The sequence below is a fragment of the Ixodes scapularis genome, unplaced genomic scaffold (assembly GCF_016920785.2).
Source record: "Ixodes scapularis isolate PalLabHiFi unplaced genomic scaffold, ASM1692078v2 PGA_scaffold10__122_contigs__length_95168666, whole genome shotgun sequence".
Lineage (NCBI taxonomy): Eukaryota > Metazoa > Arthropoda > Arachnida > Ixodida > Ixodidae > Ixodes > Ixodes scapularis.
The window spans coordinates 69,394,119-69,421,970 of record NW_024609836.1 but is presented as its reverse complement, the minus strand read 5'-3'; the positions used below and the strand labels follow the sequence as shown (position 1 = coordinate 69,421,970).

Below are 27,852 nucleotides of genomic sequence, written 5' to 3'. Positions count from 1 at the left end.
GATTAAACACTAATTCGGCGTGACACTTCATTGGCCACAAACGACACCAAACACGGGGTAAAGATCAGTCAGAAGAGGAGCCACTTCGCGCTGCCATACCAACCGGTCGAATCCTCGACCGCAGTGCGGCGCGTACATCCGGGACCTTTCACCTCTCAACCCTCGTCGGTGCCTGATCCCACTATCCCTTTCTAGTATGCGCCGCCTTTTCCACCGCTTGGTGACGGCAGACTTCTACCGTACGCATTGCAAGTAATCAAATTACTAGCAATCGATTACTTTTTGGAGTAATTTTGTAATCCGTTGATTACTTTTATTGGGCAGTAATCACAAGAGTAATCTGATTACTTTTTGAAGTAATAAAAATTACTTCTAACCGTTACTATCTTTCCACGGGACACCCCCTCCCCCCTCACGCACACACACACAAAAATTTAAAAAAAAAAAAATTTGCTTACGGTACCTGCTTGCAGCCCGTATTAGTACCAGAACCGAAGAATGTCTAAAGCGTATGCAAAATATAACAAAACTAGTTAAAATATTTCCCTATTTCCCCTACGTGGTCTTTATGACAAGCAAAGTTTCGAGTTGAGAAGTGGTCGGGGCGATCTCTTCCGCTAATGGATACTACACATGATCCGTTTCAAATCCTGGAGCTGCTGCTCTTTTGTATAACATGCGAGTTCATCAACATGTGAATAATAAAATGAGCGACGCAAACTTTGAGCGACAACCCTCGCTTAAAGGGATACTTCAACGAAATTTGAAATATTCCCGTCGTGTTCAAAAATAGGTTGCATATTATCCACAATATCCGTAAATGACAATCGCACGTTTGTGTTTTGAGCCATGGTGGCTGTATTTTTCGTTATAAACGGCCCACTCTGGCAAGCGCTCGGAGAAGGCCCAGCAGAGACCACGTGACATCCAACGCAATCGTGACGTAGGTCGTCTCAAGACGAGCAAAGCTACGGCGAGGCTGACGTCGAGAGGACGGCCTAGTTGTTCCATCCACCGAAGCGGCTGCTTTTGTACGAATTTTGAGTGACGGGTTAATCTTCTATACTCTTGTAGGGGGACAATAGCGACTTCTGCGACACACAAAAGGCATCCTCGGGAAGAGGGGAGTTCCTCCTGCCCCTCTTCTCTCGTCGTGGCTGGAGACGAGACAACCTCCGTCACTAGCTGTCAAGGTTCCTCCTAGATGGGCATTACAAACGAGGCGTTAGCGACATCCACCAGGTGCTCTTTGCTAATCGTTTAATTCGTTTTAAAATTCCTTTTCGTGACTTTTTTAACAAGATATTGGCGTGTTCGATGTGATACTGCTCCTTTGAACACATGTAGACCATAAAATAAGCGCCGAAATTTCGTTGTAGTATCCCTTTAAAACATTTTTATGATGTTACTACGGTACTACCGTCTGTACACTCGTTTCGCGGGTAGGGCGTGCCAGTTAAAATAGTTAGAAACGCGTTGCAGGGTGTCTTGAAACATTCAACTTTGCTCAAATATTTACTGAGTAGTATATGAGCTTCCAACATATCGTAGGCGATTATGCGAATACTATCCAAACAGTTGTTCTCAAAAGCCCGGTCCCCCCCCCCCCCCCCCAATCTGCTATTTGCTGGGGCCTCCTCTCCCCCCTCCCCCTCATACAACATTTTGTCATGGGCGGGCCTCCCCCCAAAAACAAAATCCTGGCTACCTGCCTGGTAGGGAATGTCCGCATACGAACGTTCCTAGCATCTAGGGAATATTCGCACAACATTGGGTACTACTTAAGATCTTCAGTTCTGGTTCCTTCGTCATCGATAACCAGTTGGTCCTTAAATGTTAATCACCGTTCACGAGATTTTTGCGCCCGGGCTGCGGGAATAAAATCGAGAGTTGTCCCAATACTTGCGGGGGGCTTTTTACATAATCGATTAGAACTACGAACTTTGGAATGTTTATGCCAACATTTGTCTTCAAACTTTATATGTATAGACCTTTTCCGTGTACTCTCGTCCCCAGCCACCAAATAGGCGTATCCGGTATGGGCGACGAAAAAATAATAAAACGTTTCAACCTGTAACCAGTAAAAAAATAGAAGGGAGGCAAAATGAGAATGTATGACGGTTACGCTTATATCCCAAATGACTTCTGTTGGCGTGGCGACGGCAAAACGATGTTTTCGCCCATACTGGAAGTGACAACAAATACACCCTTTTTGTTTATTTTGGATAACACGTTGCCGTAGATTGCAGGAATATTTTGTACCCTGTGACACTGCTCCCCCTCCCCCCCCCCCCTCCCCTCCCCCAATTAAAAAAAGAAAAAAGAACGACAGGTGTGATCGTTTTGTCCCTGCCAAGGAAAAATCCTGCCGACTCCCATGGTATCCCTTTAAGCAACCAGGATACGGTAGCTAGTAAGGGGGCTGAATGGCTGTTGTATGAAGTCCTCAAGGAGTGGGCGCAGGTGGGACAGGCTATTTATGGTTTACTCTGATCATCAAAGTAGCTGCAGGTTCGAGGATTATCGGAAGAAAACTTTTACTTCCTCACCCGATAGTAACGGCTAATATTCTATCTCTCTCTTTTTTTTTCCCCTATCAACTTGTTTTTTGTGTCCCGGTCCCTGCTGTGAGGGCCTTCAGTCGTCTAAACTAGGTGGCGCAAGCTACACCCTAGCCTACCACAACAAGTATTCAAGTCGGTACCATCCCTCTATTTAGCCCGTTCAAAAACGCCAAGTCTGGCTTGGAAATTGGACATCGGCCAACCTTGATATTGAGGGGGAGGAGGAGGGGGAAGGGTTTGCTGCGATCTAATGAAAACAACAATCGAAGGAAAAAGAAAAAAAAAACACACGCACAGAAACGAGTGCTTGTTGCATTTTCGAAGCGGGGACGCGCAGCCCCGGAGAAACTGTAGTTGGGACGCTTCTCTTTTGCGGGTGCTGTTGACTCCGCCACGGGCAATGCCGCCAGCGGGTTGCACGGAGCCTTTGCGGACTGCACCTCGCCATGGAAACGACGCGAGTGCCTGAGCCGCCGCACCCGCTTTATCACCCCAACTCCAGGCGACGCGAGACAGCGACGACGCCTAAGCCTAACCCGTGCCCGTCGCTCGCTCGAGTCCGTCACCTCGGGCGCTAGTCCCTCGATGCGTCTGCGGCTTTCCGCTATGATGGACGGGAAGCGGAACGACTGACGGCTGTGCGACATGTTTTCGGCCCGAGACAGCACCGACCCTACCACCGAAGTGGACAGCCAAGAGATTGCGTCCAAGTGGAAGGGACTACTCGTCGCGGCGCTCAAGAAGGTAGGGAAACATCCCGTGCTTTTTCTCGTGACGGGTGTCTTCTGTTTACAGGTTGTTATACGCCGTGAGTGCTACTTGTTCTGCAAGATTCGTATGAGCTCGTGCTAGCGGGTCATGCTTGAGAAAGCACTCAACGAACGCCGGCAAGTGTACGCTGGCCGCTTCGTTTATTGCCCGTCCCCGTGCATCCCTTTTTTGTTTCTTGTGCAAGTTTTGCGTGCTAGCGTTAGCAGATATTTTCGCGTATCTTTGGAACGCATTTGTCTTGTTTACGCTTGCAGGTTTTACCCAACAGCCAGTTTGCGCTGGAGGCGAAACGCTCTCTTTGTAAACAGTTCGGTATACAATCGCTGTGGTGTCTGCCCTCCTCTCACCCGCGGAGCAACCTATCTTTTTCCTCAGTCCTATGCTGCTGCACCGTACAGTGCTTCCTAGCAACGGCAAGTTAAAGGGGAAGGAGTTCGACTCGCCTACGTCTCGCTTTTCACGTGCACTTACTCGTGTGCGAACTTCCCTTGCACGTTCGTTTCACGTGCAGTTTAAGGAAGAAAAAGAAAAGTGCAAGCGCCACCACAATGTGCCAAAGCCTCCATTAGTAGTGATGTCCTTGCTGCGATTCCACGCAACTTGCGTCGAGATATGCTCCTTATTTGTTTTTTGCACTAACTGTCAGGTTATGCGGGTGCGGACGGCGCTACGCAGGGGCAAAGATTACCGCAGTTGTTGCGAGAGATATGTGCATAGTTTCGAGACGCTTTCAAACTGACGTTGAGTGTGAAAACGGGTCTAGCGTCGTGCGCGATCGCCCAAACAGCGGCATTCGTGTGTACCAGCATCTTTCTATTCAGCGACACGTCAACTAGAAGGAACTGCGACATCAACTTCACATGGTGTGCCGTCGTGCTGGAGGTTGCAGTAATGTCTCGCCATGCTCGTAATCTTGCGGGCGCAAATGCACTTTATGCTATGCTAGTTTCGAACTGTAGAACCTACACAGCTTTCCAGTGCTTAGCATCCGGGGTGAAAAATGTTGAGTCACCGGCCCAAGGATGCATGCAAAGAGAGCTACAGTACATACTAAGCACATGTTTCACAGCCCATCGGACAAAATGGCAGCTGATCAGAATCGAACCAAATAAATCATTGTCACCGTAATATTATGTCAATGGCATTTCCATGTTGTGGCGACGGCAATTGCTCCTAGTCATTTTTCCGCACGACAAACATATTCAGAGATTTCTTTTTGTGGGGTGCAAGTGTTTTTGGGAGTGTGCTCTCAGTATGACTGTTGGCAGAACTCTTTTGGAATCATTGAATTGATTGCCATGACAGACAACAATTTGAACACTTACCTGCAGTTTGAAGAGGTGGTAGAGAGTGGCTTTCTCCCACAGACAAGTCACCCAAGCTCATACCAAAGGGATTTCTCCTCTCTCTACTTGTCAAACATAGAGAAAGGGAATGAGCTTCAGTCCTGCTGAAGATTCCACAGGTGCTGCCAGCCAGAAAAACCTGCCACTGACCGTTACGGACGCAGCCTGTCAGCAGTTTCAAGACTATGCTGAATTTATTTGTTGTGAATCATACCTTTATGCTGTCCGGCGGCCCGTTAAAGTTACTTGCCTTGTTTTGGCTCTACTGTGATCTCAGCTTTCAACTGGGTACGACCACTCTCTTTGAACCTTACGATGGACCTTTGGGAACGCTACGAGCCATCCTAAGCCAATGCAGCGCTGTGGACATATCACGTAACTGCACAACCCCTTCAGGTTGCTGTGCCCCTCCCGAAGGTCACGTGCCGCTAAGACAGCATTGGTTTGGCTTCCTTCGGTGGCTCGTGGCATCCTCTGGCGTCCATCATAATGGAAAACGGAGTGTTAGTCAAGAGGTTGATCATTTACCGCTGCAGCTGAAAAGTTCCTTTATGGCAAGCTTCGGATTAAAAGAGCAATCAAGTGTAAACTGCAATGTGAAGAAGAAAAAAAAAAAATTGAGTTTTCGCAATCTTGTTTTATTGCTTCAATGGTGCATTGTCTGCAGAGGCGTGCGGAGTTCAGTGATCTTGGAGACAACCAAAGCAACTAGGCCGACAGCAGATGGCGTGGAAAAGCAGATGCGCCGCAATGCCGGTCTCCTCTTTTTCTGAAATGTTGCATCTTTTTTTTTTTTAGTGGATTCTTTTTTTTATGACATTTACAAAGGAAAAGTTTAGTCAGACAGAAATGATAGATAGCCCATGTTGCACTTGTGCGGGACAATACTCTTTCGTGTTGTTGGTTCGTTACGGAGGAAAAAATTCAAGTCTGGTCGAAGGCTGTTCTATGAATTTAGCTGCTGCCTCGCGGAACAAGTATAGCTTGTTAATCTTGTAACGTTTGCACATACTGAGTAATGATCTCGTTTTGCTTGGGATGAGGAACATCATTTCCACAGAATGTTGCTCTTGTTGCGTGTCCTTCCATTTTTTGCCGGAGGAAAATGAAAAAGACTGTCCTATGGTTTCAGTGTAATTTATGCTCCTATTTTTCATGCCCCTGAAAGACTGCAGAATTTTTATTACAATTCCAAGCTCATCATAGCATAGAATACTTGCACAAAACTGTCCATGAAATGTTTTTTGAATGGCCTTTCTGCTCTCTGGATTCAGAGTCTCAAGGGTTGGCTTTACCATTTGTTTCTGTTCCTGCGTTAATTTTCTTTTTTTGTGAAATTGTGATAAATATTTTAAGAAAGGGGCTTTGGAACTGGGGCTACCCTCCACCCTTGCAAAATTTAAACATTTTGACGGAAAATAGCAAGTTATATTTGTTTGCATGTAGTGTTACAGATGACGATAAGTTTGCTTGCCCATATACGACAACTGGTTTTGACTGCTGCAGAGGGGAAATTTGACCAGTGCAGTGTGGTTTTAAGGAGCACTCCGGCGATTTCTTCATGGTCCCCGGTTTGCCTGAAAATTTGCTAAACAGATCAGCAAACATAGCTGAAATAGTATCTTAAATAGTGGTCAAGATGTGGATTTTACGGGAAGTTATTGAATTTACAATTTTGGTCCTCACCGTGTTTTTCAAACTGAAAGTCTCTGCTGGCAACAACGAAAAGTGAAAAGCAGCGGTTCACTCTTTGGATTTTAGAATAGACCGATCTCACCGACCAGTTTGACTACGCTGCCGCAATGCATCGAGGCAACTTTAGTCTTTTTGCATGTGCGACAACCTCGCTGGGATCTCACCGACCAGTTTGACTAAGCTGCCACAATGCATCGAGGCAACTTTAGTCTTTTTGCACGTGCGACAACCTCGCTGGAGCTCTTCGCGTGTAGAGCACGAGAAGGCACGAGCCCTCTTGTGCACAGCCGTCTGCCTCCTGTGAACTGAAGTTATGGCGGCTTTACGCATGCACCCAACGCTCAGTGAGATTGGTCTATTAGTTCCCAACTGATTCCAAGCCGTTTTATGGTGTCTAATGAATGCTTTGGAAGCTCGCTCCAGTACCCGTGCACCAGGACGATGGAACAAATGCTTGGCATAGTCTGTTTTAAACTGTTTCCTCGATCGGCGAGCCTGCCTACCACTGCCGTCACGGCACGGAAAAGTGTGGGTATATTTGAACATTTATTTTTGCATCATTTTAATTTTCCGATTTCACAATAACTATTCTGAATTTCGCAATACTAAATAACATACCGGAAGGGGTAAAGGCCCGTATTCCGAAAATATATTGAGTTGGGGTAGCTCCAAAAATCACTGTGGTACCCCTTTAACGTGATGACACAGATGCGTGCTTGCACAATCTCAGTCTGCAGCTCAAGCTTTTGCTCTGCTTGCTGCTTAGCTGTCGTGTGTTTGCATACTCTTCTACCAATCCTTCTCGAGGAAAAGTAGAAACGTACTGGGGGATCAATGGATTCTGGATTCAATCCTCACCAATGCCCATTTCGATCTGGCCGAGCGTCGTACAGTGTACATTCATGTAATCAGTACCGTGTGGTGCACGCTACCATCCCCCAGCTAGCAGACGTACTGCTAGCCGTACTAGCAGCCGCTCGTAGACACGCGCAAGACAACGCATTTCTCGTCTGCAGCAGAGAAACCAGATGTCTATTGGGGCTGACTGACCTGACTTCCTGCTGTCTAAACATGCACACAATGCAATTTTTTTTTTTGGATACTGGTTATTCATTTTCAGAAATTAGACGGCTGTAGCGTAGAGTTATTAAAAGGTACGCTAGAGGTTCAACTATCGCTAGTGTCTATGCAACTTCCGGGAGGCAAATTAAAGCAGACAGCAACCAGTCTTTGGTTGCTGTCTGCTTCTGCGCATTCCTATGGGAAAACGCACATGCATTTTGTCTTTTTTGCCGCAAAATAACATGGATAACTTTTGCTATTTGGGGCTTACCAAATAACATGTACCTTTGTTAACATTGTAAAAGTGTAATTGCTTACAGCATTTTTCATTACCACTGAAAGATGTTAAACTTAACTATGTTTTAGGCCCAAACCTCTGTTCCATAACAGGTACGTAAAAACGAGCAACGATTCTATGCAAAATAATAATTGGAAGGATTGTATAATGGGTGTTTATGGTTCACCAGTATTCCGGTGGTGCTTATATATTGCTTATATGCCCGTCCTCTCACTATATGAAAATGATTCCATTGTGCATCTTTACGAGTAGTCAAGAAGCATTAAAAACTTGAAGAATAAGGTATGTGGGCTATAAAAGGTGCCTTTTTATTATTCCCTATGTCGGGCGGCTTTTATCGGGCACCTGTTCTCCGGCCTCTCCCTTTTTTCAAAGATTTCGAGCTTGCGAGGGATGTTTTGGATGCAGAACAAGCACCTTTGCACATTTTCATGAGCAGAACGAATAGTAGAGTACTTATTTATTGCAAATCGGACTATATTACGTGGCCTCCAATTTATTTTGATTGTCTTATGCACAAGGAGTTTCTGATCCAGTGTTACTCCACAGATCTTGCTGTCTCTCTTGGTTTTCCACATGTCCTTTGTTCGTTTGGCGTATGTATCCCTCATGCTGGAAAGCGCCGACGCCATGTTCATGCTAACAGTGTCCAACATTGCACATGAATACATGTAGGAAGCCGTTTTAGCACCCTTTTTAATGGCATAAATTTAAAGTAAAAACGCCGTAACCAACCAATTATTTTGTCTGCGTGACCGAAAAAAGTTCCAGTCTACCTAGTATGTGTGAATTATTCGGGATATTTGCCCTTATAATCGAGAGCAGGGAGATAATGTGCTCGCTTTTTTCTAGGGGTCTGCAAATAGTGGTTTGAATCGAATAGCATAGCATCATTCCTAGCTTTTGCACTCTCGAAAGGACAGGCTGTCTTGTTTTTCCCTTGCATTGTCAAGGCTATGAATGAGGCAGTGCTATTCGATTCGAACCACTATCCGCGCAACCCTACTTTTTTCTTATAGCAATGAATTATTGGAAGTCAGTTTCCAACTGGTTGCTGTCTGCTTCAATTTGCCACAGCACACTGATGCCAGTTGAACCTCTAGCGTACATTATAACTCTATGGGTGATTCTATGGCTCGGTCTTTGAATTACCTGATCTGAGATCTTTTCATCACGCTATGGGGGGAAAATTTTCCCTAGGGACAGATTGAAGCACCAGAGACATGATACCGGCGTTGGGATTCAACCAGTCAGATCGCGGGAAGGGCTGAAAGGATGGAGCTTGTGTTCGAAGAAGCCACCGTTGAGAAAGTCGCCGGATGTAACTTGTCTTCCATGAAGCCCCACATACTCCTCGAAAAGGCAGACAATTGGACATGCCATCTATGTTTGAGAGACCTAGGGGTCATATTTCAGTATAGTCGAGACACCACATAAAAAATGCTACCAATGTTTTAAATTTTTTTTTGTTCGAACAACAAATTTTTTTTTACTTTTTTTTATTTTTGCGTGGTTTAGCACCGTTCATTGTCACAAAACTTGCGGATCGAAAGGCTGTGCCGTAGAAAAGCAGTAGAAAGTGTGAGGTGTTGTTGTTCAATTTCACAAAACAAAATGTGCAGGCCACAGATCCACACACCTGTGGATCTGTGGCAGCTCCACAGGTGTGGAGCTGCCACAGATCTCCTCCCCATCCTGCTCTCGACCCTCCCTCTGGTTGTCCCGCTTTCTAGCTTTTCTTTGTTACACAACTGCCGGTCAACCGATGACCCATTGCACCGTTTAGGCTACCACTGGGTACTTGCACAACGGTGCACCGCCGACTCTAACTTTGGGCAAAAACTGCGAGCCAACGGGCCGACGCACTTGCGCTTGGAGACGGCTAAGATGTCTATGAAAAAAAGTATGCGGAAAACACTTGTTAAGAGCCAGGCAGAAGCTTAGAATTCGATTCGGAAAACCGCAGGAATGACTTGGATGTGGTAGTCCCGCTATCGCTGCCTATGAAAAGGGCGACGACGAGCAAGCGTGTGCTGACGGCACGGAACAGACTTTCTATTTGTATCTGTTCCAGTGGGCAGCCATTGTTTTATCCTAGGGATAAAATTGGCAAGTTCAATGGATGTAGCCTCTGCCTTCGTAGATAACATCTAGCTTTAGCGTCAGCATTGGCTTTGACAGTGTCCCGACTGGCTTTGAAGACCGTTTCTTTTTCCGTGAAGCATGGCTGTTCCCCATCAGATTGTTTTGACTGTCCGTTCTGAAAACAATAAGTCAATCCAAAGGATTGACTTATTGTGAGCCCTCCATAAAACATGTTATTTTAGTTTTTTCAAGCATAAAAGGGTAATACGATATAGATAAAAAAAATTTGCATTGAACAGAAAATATTTTGCTTGCCTGAGAAATTTTGACAAATAATTTTTTTTCTTTTTTAAGTGTATATGAATAGTATTTTCAAAGTATATATTTTCATGGCTATCAAGGAAACATCTTTGTTATTTTTGAATTTAGGATAACATGACCTAAAAAGAGGCATGGGATACACTCGAATGAACTGGGTCTCGGGTGTACTCTGGATCGAGTCTTTCGAGGGCAGTGGGGCAAATTATGAAGTTAGGCATGGGTGCAGCGAAGGGTGGTGGGTTTGCCTTTGCCATTGTTTTCTTCAAAGATACGCTACTTCTAAATCCCGAAATTTTGATGGTGGTGATGGGCGGACTTTGTTGCGGTTTGACACCTTTAATCGAGCAGGAATTTGGAGGAGTTTGAGCCGCTTCGTAAAGTCACAGGCACGCAATTTTAATGCCGTACTATACTCTGTTCATCACTGAGGTGACAGTGCTATGGGAACTGTGTGCTTGCCGTACCGATAACCGCCCTTCTTTCATCCCCCAACTTTGCTCCCTGCGCGTGACTACGAGTGGGAGAGTAATTGCATGGCGAGAGACGGGCATATGTCTGATTTGACAAGCACATAGCATCTATTGCAAACAGAGTATGACTGAAGCCTTGGACTGCACATCTGACTGGCGTATTGCTGAAAAGTTTACTAGAGAAAGCACACATGCTGTGTCTTGTTTCTTTTACTTCGAGAAAACTTTTATAGTCATTTACGTAACATTTTTCCAGCACCATTGACATCACACCCATGTTTCACAGGGCTTTGCAACAATAGCAAACGTCGCTATACTTGTCTCCTCGAGAAAAAACAAACAGACAAGTTTTGCATTGCTCACACGCCGTGCAAAGTAGTTATTACAAGATTGGGTTGTCGGAGGAAGAAGCAATGCTTTTGGTGTGTTACACCTGTATGTCTTGATAAGATAATGTATGTCTAATCTAGAATGCGCCTACAGATATCTTAATTCTCTGCATAAAAGGGGAAATCAGTAATGCTCTACGTGGAGCCGGAGCTTTTTTTTTTTACAGCGGTTCTTGAGGTGAAAACGAGTGCAGATGAACTCTGTCGAAGCATTTTTGTTGAGTCTGCTGTTGGGCTTTGAAGTCAGTCAGACCTCGTAAACCAATGTCTATGGAAACTTGTCGACCGGCGTGCCTTGGTAAACTGAGACCAACAGCCCCAGTAAGTGTGTTTGAGCATGGCACACGAAGACATACCGTCGGAGTGCCCTCGTCTCATTGAACGCTAACACATGGATCATTCCCCGTAGCTCTAGTTCTCACTGGGGCCGTGACACCTGTCTTCTGACAAGTTGTGTTGATGATAAAGCTGAGGCACGCAAAATTGGAGGTGGAAGTTTTCACTTGCTGTAAGCCCATATCTACCCCGTGCAGGTCTGTCTGGTGGGAGCCATGCGGGAGGAGGGATGATATTGAAAGAGCACTTTCCTTCTTTGTCTCAAGCTGCTATACAAGTCCAAAATTTAGCGGGGAAATCTCTGGTTACACTTTTGCATTACACTTTTTCTGGGACTTTTTTATGAAACGTTTTGCCCTAGGCGCTTTGTGTGTAACATACAAGGTATTTGATACTAATTCGAACGGGTTTATTTTTAAAAAAAATTATAAAAGGTGCGCTGATGCGGTTTGCGCAGGTGAGGCCAAGCGGACATTATATAGGCAGCTGATCTTAACGATCAGTTGGACAGTTAACTAAAATTTCTTAATTAACTTTTACAGCGAAGCTGTAATGCACTAGGATCTGGGAAAAACATGTGTTCGCAGATGTTGACAAGAAAACTCGCCATTGATCGTGGCAAGTATGAATAAATAAAAATGAAAAGCGGGGGCAACCAGCGTGAGTCAGCCCTTCTTGGCATAATTAGATAGTGAGGCCCTGATCTCTTGTTATTATCTCTATGCATCGTCCACGAGGTCGTCCTAGAAGTCGTCCTTGAGGTCGTCCTCTCGGCGTCATATTTGAGGTCGTCCTAGAAGTCGTCCTTGAGGTCATCCTAGACGTCGTCCTCTAGGCATCGTCCTAGACGTCGTAAAAATAACAGCTTCGCTGGTCCTCCATTTTCACGTGAAGTGGAAGGTCTCTACAATTTTCTTAATTGGTGAAAGTAAACATGTGGTCTCAATCTGAAACTTGATGAGCATAATCAGAAATCACTAAATCAGTCAATTTAAGAATGACTTCAAGCGCGTGGGAAACACGGGAGTGCACCACTTGTGCAGCAGACGCAAAGCTAGTGGTGAGGAAATGTGGATGATAATCTAATTAACTGCCTTTCCCCACTGCTAGCTTTGTGCCTGCTGCACAGGTGGTAACTTAGGCGCACCCCCTCATTTCCTGTGTGCTTGACGTCGTTCTAAAGTTGACTGATATAGTGGTTTTCGATGGCACCCAGCAACTTTCTAATTGGAACCATAGGTTTATTTCACCATTACAAAAATAATTAAGAAATATAACTTCATTATCCAACTCATTCTGAAGATATAATGTTTCCCTGGCCATATAACTGATGTGTGCGAACCGCTTTAACATACCTTTTACAAATGTTTTGTAATAAATTTGTTTGAATTAAAATTGGACACCCTGTATATAGTGTAGCGCCTTCCAGCCATAGTGCTGTGCTGATGCTTCTCACAGGAGGCATGGTTACTTACTGTGGGGAATGTCAGAAGACCGTGACATCCGAGGTCGAAAACGCTACAAATTGGTGACCCACTTCCCGATGCACCTGCCGGCTTGTAGCTTTTTCGATCTTTGTACTGTGGTGGACCAAAAGGATGGGGCAACTGACTCTGAGCTTACGTGAAGACTGGTGAACTTGTCCGTGTAGGATCCTGGGTGTGGCCAACGTCATGCCCTTAGATCGTCTAACCGTGCTTGCCGACCGCATCGCAGAATGTTCTTCGCCAAATGGGAGTGCCCTCGCAGCATCAGACCCTATGTTTTGAAAAACACGAGCTTCACGCATTGAAGCCTGGCCTGATTGTCTAACGAATAATGCCGCCGGATCGGTCAATTGCAGACGAGTTCAACCCGACCATCCTATCCAGGCCACCAGTCTCGCAGAGAAGGTTTTCACCTTGAATGTTAAGGACCATTTCAGATATTGAATAATCATAGTATTGTGAGTCTTTTTAGTGTATTTGTTTGATATTTTTAATGAAAGGTATTGTTTCATTAACGACCCATTCTCACGCACAAGCACAGAAGTGTTTTGTGAGACAGGATAGTATGTGTAACGTGAAAGAAACTTCGAACAACCCTATTATTCAGGCGATGTCCACCACCATACCGCCTACTGCAAAATACTGCAAAAGCGCCCACTTCGTTGAGTGCCCACTAGTGACATTTCCCAAGCTTGGGAATCCTGCACATTATACTTCAGGCGTCCGATTTGACTGAGCAAGCGCCCATGTCTAGATTAACCCAGCTTTCAGTGGAAGTGGGGTGGGCGCTTATCCGGTATTTTATGGCGAGCTCTGAGTCAGTCGCATCAACTTTTCATCTATCGTGACACGACAATCAAACGCTCTATGCGTACAAAGTTGCGGCGGATGCAATCTCGAACCCGCGCCTCGCCGCCAGATCCGGCCCACGCCCACGCCATCCCCTCCTCTCCCTCGCAGGTCCAGTGCCAGGTGCACCCGACCCTGACAGCCACGGACGACGCACTGGAGTATGTGGAGTCCCTGGTGCTGCGATTGCTGGGAACCCTGTGCCTGGGGCGCCCCCACTCGGTGCAGGACGTGGAGGAGCGGGTGGTGCGCCTGTTCCCCCACCCCATCGACCAGTGGGCCATCCGGGACGCCCAGGCTGCCCTCGAGAGGGGCCGCCGGAGGTCCTCTCTAGTGCTGCCCCTCGACAAGGTGCATCCACTCCTCCAGAAGGTGGGTCAGCGTCGAGCGGCGTCGTTGTATGGTGGGCGAGCGTTTCAGAAAGCGACTTTGGTGCGTCAGAATGCAAGGAGGGGTGCGTCGATCGAAGAGCAACCTAGAGAAAATGTGATGACAAGGCGGCCAAGCGCGCGCCGTTGTCGGTCGAGGTTTGAGGGAAATAAAATCACGCAGACGTGTTTGGGGGGGGTAGACGAATGGACGAGCGGACAAACTTGCTTGCCGTATAGTTGCTTGCAAAGTGAGAATGGAAGGGAGGAGCTTCGTGCACCTCTAGGGGGGTACTGTAATATACCGAGAGATAGCCCACTTTGAATTGAGAGCACTTTAGGTGAAAATAGGGCGTGGGACTAACTTCAAATGTACTATTAAGAAGAGTTGACAAGAAAACTAGTTTTAAGATCAAATGTCCCCGCCAAACTTGTTCGCAGCGAGGGACAATGAAGCAAAGATGAACATACTTTACAGTCGGCAACGTTCGCTTATATCCCACTATAGCCGACCAGCCGCGTTTATGCCGAGGTCATCTTTGATCCGAACACTACGATTACTAGGAGTGAGCCAGCTTCCTATGTTTATGAGAAAATAGCGAATCGGGCCAGAAACAGGGCGTTATCCTTCGAGAGTATGGTATCTCTCGGGGCGTTACGGTAGACAAACGGACAAGCAGACAAGCTTGCACGGCGTACAGTTGTCGACGGGGTGAGAACGGCAGGGAGGAGCTTCGGTCGTCCTTCCTCCAACGCGAGCTTCTCACCTTCGACGACGCTTCGACATCTCGTGCACCTCGAGCAGACGCGCGCTGCCCCAGTATGGTGAAAGGCACGGCATGTTCCAGGCACCGTAGTTGTGGCACTGTTCCTAGAGCACAACTGCAAGTGGTGTGTTCGGTGTGGTACACCGGGAACCGGTGCACGTTGAGCGTGCCCAATTTGTTCCGTGCTTTTCTCGCCAGCAGCACGGACGACTTGCAACGGTGCGTGTCTGTGCAGGTGCTTGGCTACCGGCTGGACCTGCAAGTGAGCCAGTACATGGTGGCGGTGCTGGAGTACATTGCGGCTGACATTCTCAAGCTAACGGGCAACTATGTCAAGAACATCCGGCATGCGGAAATCACCTGCCAGGACTGCCGCGTGGCCATGTGTGCCGACAAGGTGGGTCGGAGAGGTCGTGTCAGGGCTGCGGATTACGTACAGGTGTCTGTTGACTGGTAGCTGGTGGCCTTTTAGTGGAGGGATAGTTTGGGATCACACCCACAATTCCAGTTTCGTTTTTTTTTTAATGTTGTTTCCAAAGACGAAGGAGAGGGAATTTTGGAAAGGTCCTTGGTGCAAAAGGCAAAACCGGTCGCCTGACAGGGCTCTAAGGCTAGAGGAACAATATTTTGGGTGTTTCACGCTCGCTGTATTGTTGTGTGTCGTTGTGCGGTTATTTGAAGCAGACAATAGGTAGCTTTTTCTTGTGCCACTCACAAATTGGACATTTTTAAGACTTCATCAAGCGAACAACACGCTGACCATGTATCTATGGACAGTGTACGGTCCTTTTGTGAAAAAAAATGGGTGGTTTTGATATCTGGCATCTGTTGTGGGCCTTTTACACTTGATCGCACAATCTATGTCTGCAGTGACACCAGGTGCCACGAAGTGCTTTGTGCGACCAGCACTCGGCTTAGTAGAACGAGTGCTTTGGGGAAGCATTTTGCACTTGTCTCTGCGTTTGACGACGTCAGCTTTATGCTGCTTTTTTCTGTCAATGCAGCTGCGAAGAGCCATTTTTCGACAGCGGAGTTGTTAAGCTCTAGTTTCTCCAGTATCGTGTCCATGGACAAACAGATGTCGACAGAAAACTCCAGACAGCTACTGCCATCTATAAGCAACAGCAGCTACCTTTCCAGCCTTTCCACTCTGGTTTTCACCAGAGTGGAAAGGCTGACTTTCTCTAGGTGTTGTCCTCGAGGTCGTCCTAGAAGTTGTCCCAGAAGTCGTCCCTGAGGTCGTCCTAGACATTATCCGAGAGGTCGTCCTAGAGGTCATCCTTGAGGTCGTCCTAGACGTCGTCTCGAGGTTGTCCTAGAAGTTGTCCTTGAGCTCGTTCTAGACGTCATCCTTGAGGTTGTCTTGGACATCATCCTTGAGGTCGTCCTATAGACGTCGTCCCTGAGGTTGTCGTAGGCGTCATTTTCCAGGCGTCGTCCTTGAGGTCGTTCTAGACGCCATCCTCTATGCATCCTCCTAGACATCGTAAAGATAATAGCTTCCCTCGTCCTCCATCTTCATGTAAAGTAAAAAGGCTCTATATATATATTTTTTTCACGTTTAGGAATTAAAGGATTGGAATGGTAAAGTTCATTCATTCCAGGAGTGGAAATGGGCCCGGTGTCTCCATTTTTAGGAGTTGAAAGGAATGGAACCATAGGGAATCATATTTCCCCAATATGGAGTTAGAATGGAAGGTGGTACCCATTCCGCAACACTGTCTCGCAGGCATTCTCACGGCCTTCATCTCACAGACTTACCGCCGAATTCAGAAACCTCACTCGAACTACACTCAAACTTAAGGGCCCCTCCACTTCCTCGAGGAAGGCGCGAGGGCCAGCGCTGGCCAATCGCGAGGACGGATGCGCCGTCGCGATTGGCCAGCGCCGGCCCTCGCGCCTTCCTCGAGGAAGTGGAGGGGCCCTTAAAGGGGTTATGACACGCCAAAAATAAAATATTACATAACCATACTGCTAGGACCCATTGTAGGTTCCTGTAATCCTGCTAAATTTGTTTTGAAAAAGGCGCGATAATTACGTGGATAAATCGATTTGTATGCGGGCCCCTCGGAGGGGCAGATCCGGGCGGACCTGGAGGCTGATGACGTAGCCAGCCTCCAGCGTGGTGTCTACTTGCACGCTCTCACAGACTTGGCTCTCTTGGCGTATCGAGCCTCAGCTTCCTCGTTTACCTTCCACGTTTCCAGCATCCGATCTGTGACGATTACGTCTACGGCATCGATCGCCTTGTCGAAGTGTTCGACATTGATCGCAGCAGCGATGAGAGTGATTGCTATCAAGAGATGTTGGAAGCTGTTCATTTTGACTGCGACCCGCTGGCGACCAGCTCCAGCGACGACGAGTTCGCCGTGGTCACCGTCGTCTGGGAATGTCTCGCAGGCGCATGCAGGGTGGAAGGTCAACCGGCCGGGGGGCGAGAGCGAGAATAGCTTTCAGTTTACCGAGCTGTTTGAGCGGTTTTGTTCGTACCGCGACGAGAAGAACTTGGGCGATCATGGGGGCGCCTAAAATGAGAGAGTGTTCATGGTCACGTGGTCTATGGACACCATGGTGTGACTAACTTGAGCAGTGTTGCCTGGTCGCCAGATGAAAATTATAAAAATTCGTAAATTGAATATTGCAATTATCAGAGCTCTAAAAATTGCGTAACTTGGTGTACATACTAAGTAGCCTATGAGCATTCCATTTCAAGAATAATCTATCCGTTTAATTTTCTTGTCATAACCCCTTTAAGTTTCAGTGTAGTTTGAGTGAAGTTTCTGAATTCGGCGGTTAATTTTGTGAACACCTTCTCACGGATGTATTCTCGTAGACTTATTCACGGAATGGAAGGGGGGTACCCATTTCGGAACACCATCTCGCAGACATTCTCACAGACTTAATTTTGTGAGCACATTCTCACGGATGTATTCTCGTAGACGCATTCACACGAGTTCTTGTAGACACATTTTCATAGACTTATTTTCATGGATATCGGACACATTCTCGTGTGCAGGTGCTCATGGACATGTTTCACGGGGAGGAGCTCGCAACGGCGGAAGAGGAGTCCCCCGGCGGCCGTCCCCCGCTGTCCTACGACGAGGAGGTGAAGGACCTCATCTCGGAGGAGCGGCAGCACATCCGGGAACTCAACATGGTCATCAAGGTCTTCCGGGAACCACTCGACAAGCTCTTCCCAGGAAGCAAGGTGCCCTTCAGCCCCTCTGTTCCTTTTTTCTGTTACTTGTTTCTTTGCGGTCACGGGTCTTTCTGCTGCGAGTGTTGGTGGAGTAAACAAGTACCCCTATGTGTTGGTGGGGATTTTAAACTCTCTTGGCTGATTCAGCATGATCATTGACTCTGGGCAAAGGGCTTTCCAAACAAAATGGAGGTTTTCTCCCGTTTCCAGGCTGCTTTTGTGTTTCTTGGTTGTTTTTTTATTTGGAAGGAGAGCTTCCCTTTGCTTGCATCCTTGGACAGAGATTTAGAGCGTGCTCGTCATGCGGGTACGGACAGCCACTCGCACGCTGTGCTGGCCGTGCTAGCCGTAGTCGAAAACCAAAAACAGCAAGAGACGTTTGCGAGGAGGAGAGGAGGAAAGCTGTGCCGTTTGTGTGGTTGACGTCCAGGCCGAAAAAGGACGCGCGCACCGCTGCTTTTATGTTGTTTTTTTTTTGTCCGTATCCCGTATGGGCGGCTTTTAATCGTCTTCATACTTTCAAAATTGTGCATTCCGAGCTGGAAACGCTTCTTAAGAAACGCCCGGCGCAGCTCAAAACAAGCTGAGCTTTCTGTGCCCCCCGGCATAACCTGCGTAATTCGGACACGCTTAATTTTTTCTTCCCCTTCCCGTGGCATCCCAGCTCACGGCTCTCTGTCTCGGTTCTGTTTTTGGGTTCGTCCGCAGGATCTGGACGTGATCTTTGGAAACGTGTCGGAGGTGTACGACTTCAGCGTCTCCCTGCTCGGTTCTTTCGAGGACGTCGTGGAGATGACGGACGAACACCAGAGCCCTGCCATCGGCTCCTGCTTCTACGAGATGGCCGAGGTCGGGAGTACTTTCTGCTTCTCCTTTGCTCGCATTGACCGAATTGTGCGCACCTCGTTCGTGGTGATGGCACTGGTCCCTCATTCCTGGGTGGTTCCGAGTTCAACTTTCAAAGGTTGAATTTAAAACTGAAACATCTGTGAGGCAGAAGATCCTTTTCGGTATCCTCCTTTCCCCATTTTCTTTTTTCACATTTAAATTTATTTGCATGTTCATCTCTCTTCTTTTCTGTCTCTTTTTTTCAGTTGGTGATACTGTCAAGACCGGTTATAACGAAGTCGGTTATAACGAAATAGCGGCTACAGCGAAGCGATCACAATTTCCCATTCCCTTTTGCACTTCGTTAACCGAAGTCGGTTATAACGAAATAGTTGATATAGCCAAGTAATTTCCGATTCCCGTTGACTTTGTTATAACCGGTCTCGGCAGTATTGATGAACCTTGTGCTGTGCACCTCAGGTTCTGTGCAACCATAGTAGTATTGTGGCTTCCTGTGTATCCCAGCCTAATTACGTTGCATTGAATTGCACAACGGCCACTACTGTTTCTCCAAACAAGTGGTAGTAGTGCTAAGCAAATTAGCAACAAGTGCACTTTCGTGATGAGAACATTTTGCCCGATAGCTGTGTCGTTGTGCTTCGGTGAACATCCGAAAAGGGGCTTTGGTAGCGAATAGAGCGGAAAACTTTTCTGTTTGGTGATGCTAGGATCAAAGACGGCGCATGCAAATATAAGTAAGCATGTGCCTTAATCTACTTCGCTCGATTCCCTTGCTTTTGTGGACACATTTGAAAGACCCTCTTGAGACATTTTGTGGCTTGAGAGGGAAACCATACTGCCTCTGTACAATGTGCACCACTGAAGAAACGACCACTATTGTGGAATTGGGACGTCACATGCAGGAGACGCATACCAAGACAAATGCGATTGCGTTTCGGGCGCAAGTTTGAGCTGACGCAAGCGTTTGGGAGAACGTTGGCGACGAAAGTAAGCCATAATCCTCATCACCGCCCAAACTTTCCAGTACGACGAATTTGACGTCTACGAGGACTACGCACGGACGGTGCTTTCGCCTGACTGCCGGGAAAAGTTGTCTCAGTTGCTACAGCAGCCCGACGTGGCCAACTCCCTTCAGGTGAGAGTATGGCAAGTGGATAAGCATTCTAAGTTTTCCAGCTTTTTTGTTATGTGCATTAGTGTTTTTTTTAGTCTGAAACTGGAAGGCATCACAGTGTCTCAAGGACATTTAAGAATTCTCTGTGTTTGTCGTGTTCATGCAGTTGTAGAAGAGGAAGCTGGTTTTTATCTTTTTGACCGCATAAAACAAAGAAAAATGGTCACATTTTATATGCGATGGATAGTTTATCTGCTAAAAGGAATCTACAGATAACGGGTTTTCAAACTTGGTTCTCCAAATGGAGTTCAAACTAGGCTTCAAACTGGATTCTGAAACATAGATTCTTGAAATTCTAGGAAATTCCGGTGTATGCGTATGAATTAATTACTTATGGGGGTGGAGATTTTTATAACCTACGTGTTTAAGGCACTGTCTAGACCGGTTATTAGGAAGCCAGTGGGAATCGGAAATCACTTTGCTATATCTGCTTCGTTATATCTAAAATCCAAGAAGTAACATGCAAAAAAAAGGAAACACGAGCCATTACAGGCACGTGTTTATCGTGCCTGCAGAAAGCGGTCAGGCTTCCCTGCACGTGTTCTCTGCTAGATCGGAGCCACTTCTCGCCACCTCCGAGAAGTTCCAATCGAAAGAAGATCCCCCGAGCTGCGTACGGCCAGTGTCAACAGCTGTGACGGGCACCATGGAGGACGCCGGCAAAAGATGGCATTCTTTACGTTTACGTGCACTTTGTCAAGGATGGCAGGACGCTTTTGTTTCGAGGAGGTTGCTTTCATCTTCCCGTCGTGGGGCCGGCGGTGCCGAATCTCACCATTGTTGAGTGACGACGAGTCGCTGAATTGGTGTTTGAGTGAAGCTAGACTTTCGCACAGAGAGCGATCGGAAACCGACCAGCAACGTCTGCACGGAACACGAAGTGAACAAAGAAGCACATACGGAACCGAGTTTGTGCTCAAGGGCTCAAATTTGTGTTTTGTCGGTATAGAGAGCCTAAAATTAAGAGGTGAAACAACTGCTCGATCGGTGTCACATGGTTTCTGAGCCGCATTTGCAAAATGGGCTGCAGCCTGCAAGGAGTCAAAAGTGTTTGTCGTGTGCAAACGTGACCACTTCTCACGTGTCCTCTTTTCCGCCACTTTCCTCACCACGCCGACCACGAGACAACCAAATGCTAGGCGCAATTGTGCCAATCTTCCCAGGAGTAATCCGCTGTTAAATTTCAAATGGTCTCCATGGTTGGAGTTACTCCCTTTTAAATCTAGGCTCTCTCCGTGATCTCCGTGTGTACATCGGCGCTGGTGCTCTGAATGCCCCCGTCGGCATGCCACGGCGGCTTCTTCGCGCATACTGTTGAAAAGCCACTTCTCAGATGAGGAGTGGGGAGCAGACGACAACGCAGGAGCTGCTGCTGGTGGCCTCTGCATCATGTCTGCGGCCTGTGTTGGGCTGGCTGCTCGGCTGCGGCGGCAAAGTGCAGTGGTCTGTGAATCAATAAACTTTCCGAATTTAGTTATCTTCTTAAATTGTCACAAAAATTTTTCTTCGCTATATCCGTGGAAGGCGCTCAATTTCCTTCACTAAAAGCAAACACAAATACATTGAGAGAATGCAAACAAGAACGGGAAATCGTGGTCGTTTTTCCATAGCCGCTGTTTTTTTATGACGGACTTCGTTGTAAATGGCTGTGACTGTACTCTGGTGTTGGTTGTGAACGAACAAACATGCGCAACGAAACAAGGTGTTGTGTCTGGTGCTGTGATGGGCACGCCTGGAATAATTGGCATTTACATTTCAGACGGCTGGACACGGTTTTCTGCTGGCGGTGAAGTATGTCCTGCCTCGACTGCTCTGGGGCCCTGTTGCCCATTGTTTCCAGTATTTCGAAGCCATCAAGGTGAGGAGAGCGGGGCACGTTACTTTTAGCGTCCAGTGAATGCCTTCAGTGGGCTCAAGTCCCGAGTATATTGTGTTGTTGAGCTAGGAGGAATCGGTAGAAAGGGACAACGTGGAATTGCGGGGGACTTTAAGGGGTTGGGAAAGTTCTAGTTGTTGAGTTGTCGTGAATTTTGAACCAGAGGTTTTGCGTTGTTTTAGAGCGCAACTCTTAGGCGCCCGTTTCCGGCTTGAGCAGCGTCGCCGTCGGCATAACCGCACGGTGGATTATGGGACTCGTGACGTCACTGGTGACGTCACGATGACGTCATTTGTGACGATGACGGTGGCGATGACATCCTCAGTGATGTCTCTGATGATGTCATCAGTTACGATGACAATGCCAATGCTGATGACGTCACCAGTGACGATGACGTCACCAGTGACGATGACGTCACCAGCGACGATGACGTCACCAGCGACGATGACGTTACCAGTGATGATGATGTCATCACGATGGCGTCACACGTGACTCCACTAATGACATCACTGATGACGTCATCACAATGGCGATGACGTCATTGTGATGACGTCCTCGTCACGTGACCTCCCAGGGGTCACGTGACCCCCGTGAGGTCCATGGCCCTCGTGAGGCGACGGCAACACCGCTCGGAAGGAGCAGTAGCAGACAGGATGAGGAAGGGAGGAGGGGTATACCTTCCCCTCAGCACCCTTCCCTCTTCCTCCTCAAGAGCTGCGCTCTAATTCGGCGTTGCAGGGAGTTGTAATGGCTTTCAATTTTCTTCCTCTCTTGTCGTCCTCTCTTTGGAAGGTGTAAAGAACGCTTACATTAGCAGTGAAGTTGCGGTAGAACCTGGACGACGTGTTTTAAGAGGCACTGTAAGAAAATGTATGGTCCGAAAAATATGTAACGAGCGATAATGCTTTTGAGGATGAAATGGAGAAACTCTTGCACAGCACACTATTTCCCTGGTCTTTCGTGACTACAGAGAACTCCCAGGTTTATTCAACTGCTTAGGAACTGCTGTGGAAATTCTAGGAATATTTTTCGTTGATGCCATGGAGTTTTCCACCGCACAACCATTTCAAAGAGTTTTCCTGCGGGCAAGCCTTGCAATCAACCAAGGACTTTTGCTGTAGCATTATTGCAATTCAAATGTTCCTCTCTTACTATAAGTATATGAAGATAGGTTACATGTATGTAGACATAAGATCCTCGGTAAGTGATTTTGCCATTCGGAAGCTAATATATCATATCCCACTCGTTGCGCACATTAACCGCGGTATGCAGAATTGAAGGAGGTACATAACAAATGCATGCCGCCTGCTTCAATTATTACAAACGGATATATAGACGCGTGCATAAAGTTTGCTAGCAAAAGACCAGGGTACATCAGGCGCTTCTTAAACACGCCTTGTTAGAAACCAAACTCACGGGTGACGAGATGTTAATCTCCCCGTTAAAGGGGTACTCCACCGGTTTTTTCATTGTCTCCGATTTGCTTGAAATTTTGCTAAACTAACCAACAAACATTGCTAAAATAGTATCCCAAATATTAGGCCAAAATATTGTTTTTTCGCGAAGTTATTGAATTTACAGTTTTGGTCTTCACCGTGTTTTTCAAACTGAAAGTCTCTACTGGCAACAACAACAAAATGACGTCAGTGGAAGGCAGAGGTTAACTTTTTGGACTACAGAAGTTGTTCCCAACGGATTTGAAGCAGTTTCTTGGTGTCAAATGAGTGCTTTGGAAGCTCGCTCCCGTATCCGCGCTCCAGCACGGAACAAATGATTGGCATATTCTATTTTTAGAGTACTTGGTCGACTGGCAAGCCTGCCTGCCACTGACGTCACGGCACTGAAAAGTGCGCGAATATTTGAATATTGGTTTTTGCACCATTTTCATTTGCCGATTTCACAATACCTATTATGAATTTCGCGATGCTAAATAGCATACCGGAAGGGCTAAAGGCCGGGGAGTCAGAAAATATAGTTAGTTGAGGTAGCTCAAAAAATCGGTGGAGTAACCCTTTAAGAGGGTGGTCCAGTAGTGCCATTTGCGCCATTTTGATAAATTCCCGCTTTCCTCTGCCTTGCTGCGCCCGAAGGGACAAATTACGCCAAACTGCGCCAATGCAAACGGATCTGCGAATGATTTGGCTTTTGGAAGAGTTTTTGTTTTCGTCTGGCAACTGTGGGAATCTATTGGGGTTTGGTATACGCACACTTATGTTACTTCCACCACTGGAAAAAACAAAGGGAGACTGGAGTGCTGGTGAAGGACGACACTTGAAGAAGAAATCGACGTTAACTAGTCCAGCCACTAGCAGGCCTAGATCCAGCCTTGCTGAGATCCCTTGGTACAAAGGAGTTAGCCTTAAATCCAATTCATTCGAGCTGTATGGCTCCTGGCAGAAGAGGAACTCACAGGGGAGTTGACTGGCCAGATGCAGAATCCACTTTTGATCACACAATACAAAAGGGAAAGCTATAAAATCCAAATCGGCCATCACAATCCAATCCAGGTGCTGTCCGGCTCCTCAAGATTTTTTCACACCAATTTTACCCACATTCCTAAGGCTGTGCAGTTTTAAGTTTTAGCTATGTTTCAATATGCACTGCTGAAGATTAACAAGCTCAAGTAATTCTTTTTTCTGCATGCCCATATTCAGAAGCGTGACACTTTGTCGAAATGTGCTCGCAGGTGGCTCCCATTTCGTTAGCATGGTTAACATGCACGGTCAGCCTCTGCTCGATTACAAAATGTTGCCTTTTTTTCATGTTAAATGATGTGAATTCCTCGATAGTACTGCTCGTTGAAATGTTTCTGTACACAGGATATTTTTATTGATTAAGCTTTTGCCTATTAACTTGGATTTTCGGGCAACTGGATCGCTATCGCAACCGAGGAAAAGCAAAGCAAGTTAAACATGGAATGTCTCCGCATTGACAGGTCGTCAGGAAGTGTCATTGTGCATAAAATGTTTATGACAAAGCATGTTGTCTTCAGGACTTATGGGTTCCAGACAATGCCGGTTTTCGTGTCACATCAGAAGACTTCAGAGACCTCTGCTCCAGATAATAAAGAGTGGAAAATCGGCACTCTACAAACCCTGGCCCGTGCATGGCCGTCTTCCTTCCGATGACATCCGGCCCACAACTTGCTGCTACGAATTCAAAATTAAGTGAATAAAAAAATTTCAAAAAAATCTGGAAATTACCGTATGTGTAAGAGGAAAAGTTTTTTATGGGTTGTTTTAGGTGCTCATTCTTTCTGCAAACTGTGGAAATGCAACAAACTTCCAGCACTCATTGTGGCTGCTGAAAGTTGGGAAGAATTTGCTTCCTTTGTCTCAGGCATTTTGGTCTCTGGTACACAAAAATGTCAATTGCTGTTTTTTTTTTTATGTATTGAAATGATTGTCTTGATGTGTGTTTTGCACGTGTTTTCTTGTGTTGTGTAACCTCCACTCCCATCTTGGTCCCGTGCAAGGCCGACGGTGTTTGAAATAAATAAAGGTTGTCGCATCTAGAAAAACTTTTTCACTGGTCCCAGGTCCTGCAACAGATGGCTCCGTCGGAAGAGGACCGGGAGACGCTGGAGCAGGCAGAGGGACTGCTCCGGAGGCTCCGAACCCAGCTGACGCGCACCTGCTCCGACACCCTGCCCCGCAAAAGGCCCGGGTCAGTCATTGTTCCCGTTCCAACGACTCTTCTTCCATAGAGCCGTCCTACATGTAGCATTTAAACCGGTCCTACGTCGCATTTAAAAAATCAATTGTGATCTCTCAAAGTTGCGGCGTCGTTCGTTAGAGCCCGAGCCCAAACCGTGGCGACATCTCCACCGCAGGGACGTTTCCCTACGGATGCACAGCCGGGACCGCCGTGCGGTGGCCCTGCACAAGCTCAAGGAGCTCCAGAAGTCCGTGGACGGTTGGGAGGGTCGGGACATCGGCCAGTGCTGCAACGAGTACCTGATGGGTGGGTAGCACCAAGGTCTCTCGCTGCGCGTTGGTCCGTCCGAGGGTCGGGCGACGTATTCACTGGTGCTTCCTCCCGCGCCGCAGAGGGCTCCCTGGGGAAGGTGGGGTCGGGGCGGCGGCTGACGGAGCGGCACCTGTTCCTCTTCGATGGCCTGGTGCTCCTGTGCAAGCACAGCAGCAAGCGGTCCAGCGTCACGGGCGGTCCGACGCCCGAGTTTCGGCTCAAGGAGTGCTTCTTCCTCAGACGGATAGAGATCGTCGACAGGGAGGACACTGATGGTTGGTGGTCTACCGCTTTCCCCTTCTCTGCTTTGGTCGTTGGCGCGGTCGGGGTTTGCGCGGGTCTTGAGAAGACCTTGAGAACCCTTGAATTTGAAAGAAACCTTTTTCGAGTCCTTGAAAACCCTCGGACTTCGTGATTAAAGTCGAAAGCGTTGTCTTTTTTTATTGTTGATGGACCCTTTCGACGTTTGCAAACACTGGCCATCTCTTGCCTCCCGAGAGACTTCCGGTCGCTCTGTTTCGGCAGCCTTTCCGAGCCCGCTGATGCCACGATTCTTAGTGCGATGAAATTTCGCAGAAGTCACGAAGTGGGGGATTTACCGAGGTCCTCGTGCTGTGCTGTTCAGCATATAAAAGGGGGGGGGGGGGGGGGGGGTCGGCCGTCTTGCGGGAGTATTGGAAAATCTCCGACAAATATTCTGCCAGCCGGTCCTCTAGCTAACCATTTAAAAGCAATGTTCATAAAATATTTCATAATCATTGCAAGGGACTTGTTTGTCCTCTCATTTGACCAGAAGTTCGCAAAGATGCGAGTTGCAGCAGCGCCTCCTCTCGACGCTTTTATGAAAAGGGTCTATAAAGCATGATTACTATGCATTCTCTTTCATTCACATCACAGTATTAAACTTCTCGGTTTTGTAGTGAGCAAGCTTTTCTTTGTAGTATCGCAATTACATAAGACAAAGATTTGTTTGGTGCTTTGCGACATAGGGTGTTTCGGTCCTGTTCGCTCCACCGTTTTCTGATCTTGCCTTTTTATTTCCTCGGTAATTTGCAGTCATTGCACTTTCCCGGCCTGTTCGTCAGCTGCACTTGGTTGGCTTGATTCGCACGTGCCTCGCACGGCTCGTGGTAAACGTGGACATACTTAAAGTTGCGCGTGATGCCCAGGAATGGCAACTTGCGATGGTCGTGTCCTAGCTTGTAGGAAAACGTTCAGTAGCTTGTCTGTGGGAAAGTCATGGATAAAAGCAGCTGTATCAGTTCCGTGAAACACTCTGGCAACGCAATGACGACAGTGGATACCGCCACGTGTCACTGGACGCCGTGTGCAAGTGAACGGTCAGGTGACCAGGAGGCGTAAAACCTGAACGGTGCTCACAAGATGTATGAGTTAGTGGTAGAAACATTTGCAGCGCGGTAAAAGAGTTGCCCTATTATAAAACTACCAAATATAACACCTAATTTTTTTTTTTTTTATATTTTTACAGAGCCTTGATTATCTTTGAGAAGTCCAAAATTTTGGTCTTGAAAACCTGTACGAACTTTGTATAGTCTGTTGCATCTTAAGAAACTAGTCCGTTACATGTTAAGAAACATGGGACAAGTCCCTCCCACAAATCTGTCTGCTTGCGTGTTTGCTTCTCTTCTCCTCTCCATCGTTTGAGCTGCTAAAGTGGAAATAGTGGAGAGCTTTTCCTGCAACAGACTATCTAATCTTAACCTGCTGGTGCATTTTATGCCTTGTTTACACAAGTGTAGGTCGACCCACGTTTTGTGGTCTAGAAAATAACCTGTAATTGGAGCGAAACCGTGCCACCCCAAAGAAGGCCAAAGTGGAGCGCTCTTGTTTGTTTTGTGATTCCTACTTGCTGGATGGCCTTACCTAATCATAGTGCTATTGTGCGCTCGTCTCGCTGGACTTATTTTTCTTTTATTTTTTCCCTGATCTCTACTTTGTTTGCGAGTGTAGTGTAAG

The 27,852-nt window shown here is 47.0% G+C and overlaps 1 protein-coding gene across 1 annotated transcript in view; it reads left to right on the top strand.

The window, feature by feature from the left end:
* Positions 1-3,206: 3,206 nt before the first annotated feature.
* The window catches only part of LOC8052756 (son of sevenless homolog 2), a 50,341-nt gene continuing 25,695 nt past the window's right edge, over positions 3,207-27,852 (top strand). The window contains exons 1-10 of the mRNA XM_040207232.3: positions 3,207-3,308; positions 13,785-14,045; positions 15,044-15,205; positions 17,825-18,016; positions 18,716-18,856; positions 19,881-19,991; positions 21,790-21,888; positions 25,445-25,572; positions 25,739-25,869; positions 25,956-26,150. Of these exons, the coding sequence (XP_040063166.1) occupies positions 3,210-3,308; positions 13,785-14,045; positions 15,044-15,205; positions 17,825-18,016; positions 18,716-18,856; positions 19,881-19,991; positions 21,790-21,888; positions 25,445-25,572; positions 25,739-25,869; positions 25,956-26,150 (1,519 nt within the window). The 5' untranslated portion in view covers positions 3,207-3,209. The remainder of the gene's footprint in view (positions 3,309-13,784; positions 14,046-15,043; positions 15,206-17,824; positions 18,017-18,715; positions 18,857-19,880; positions 19,992-21,789; positions 21,889-25,444; positions 25,573-25,738; positions 25,870-25,955; positions 26,151-27,852) is intronic.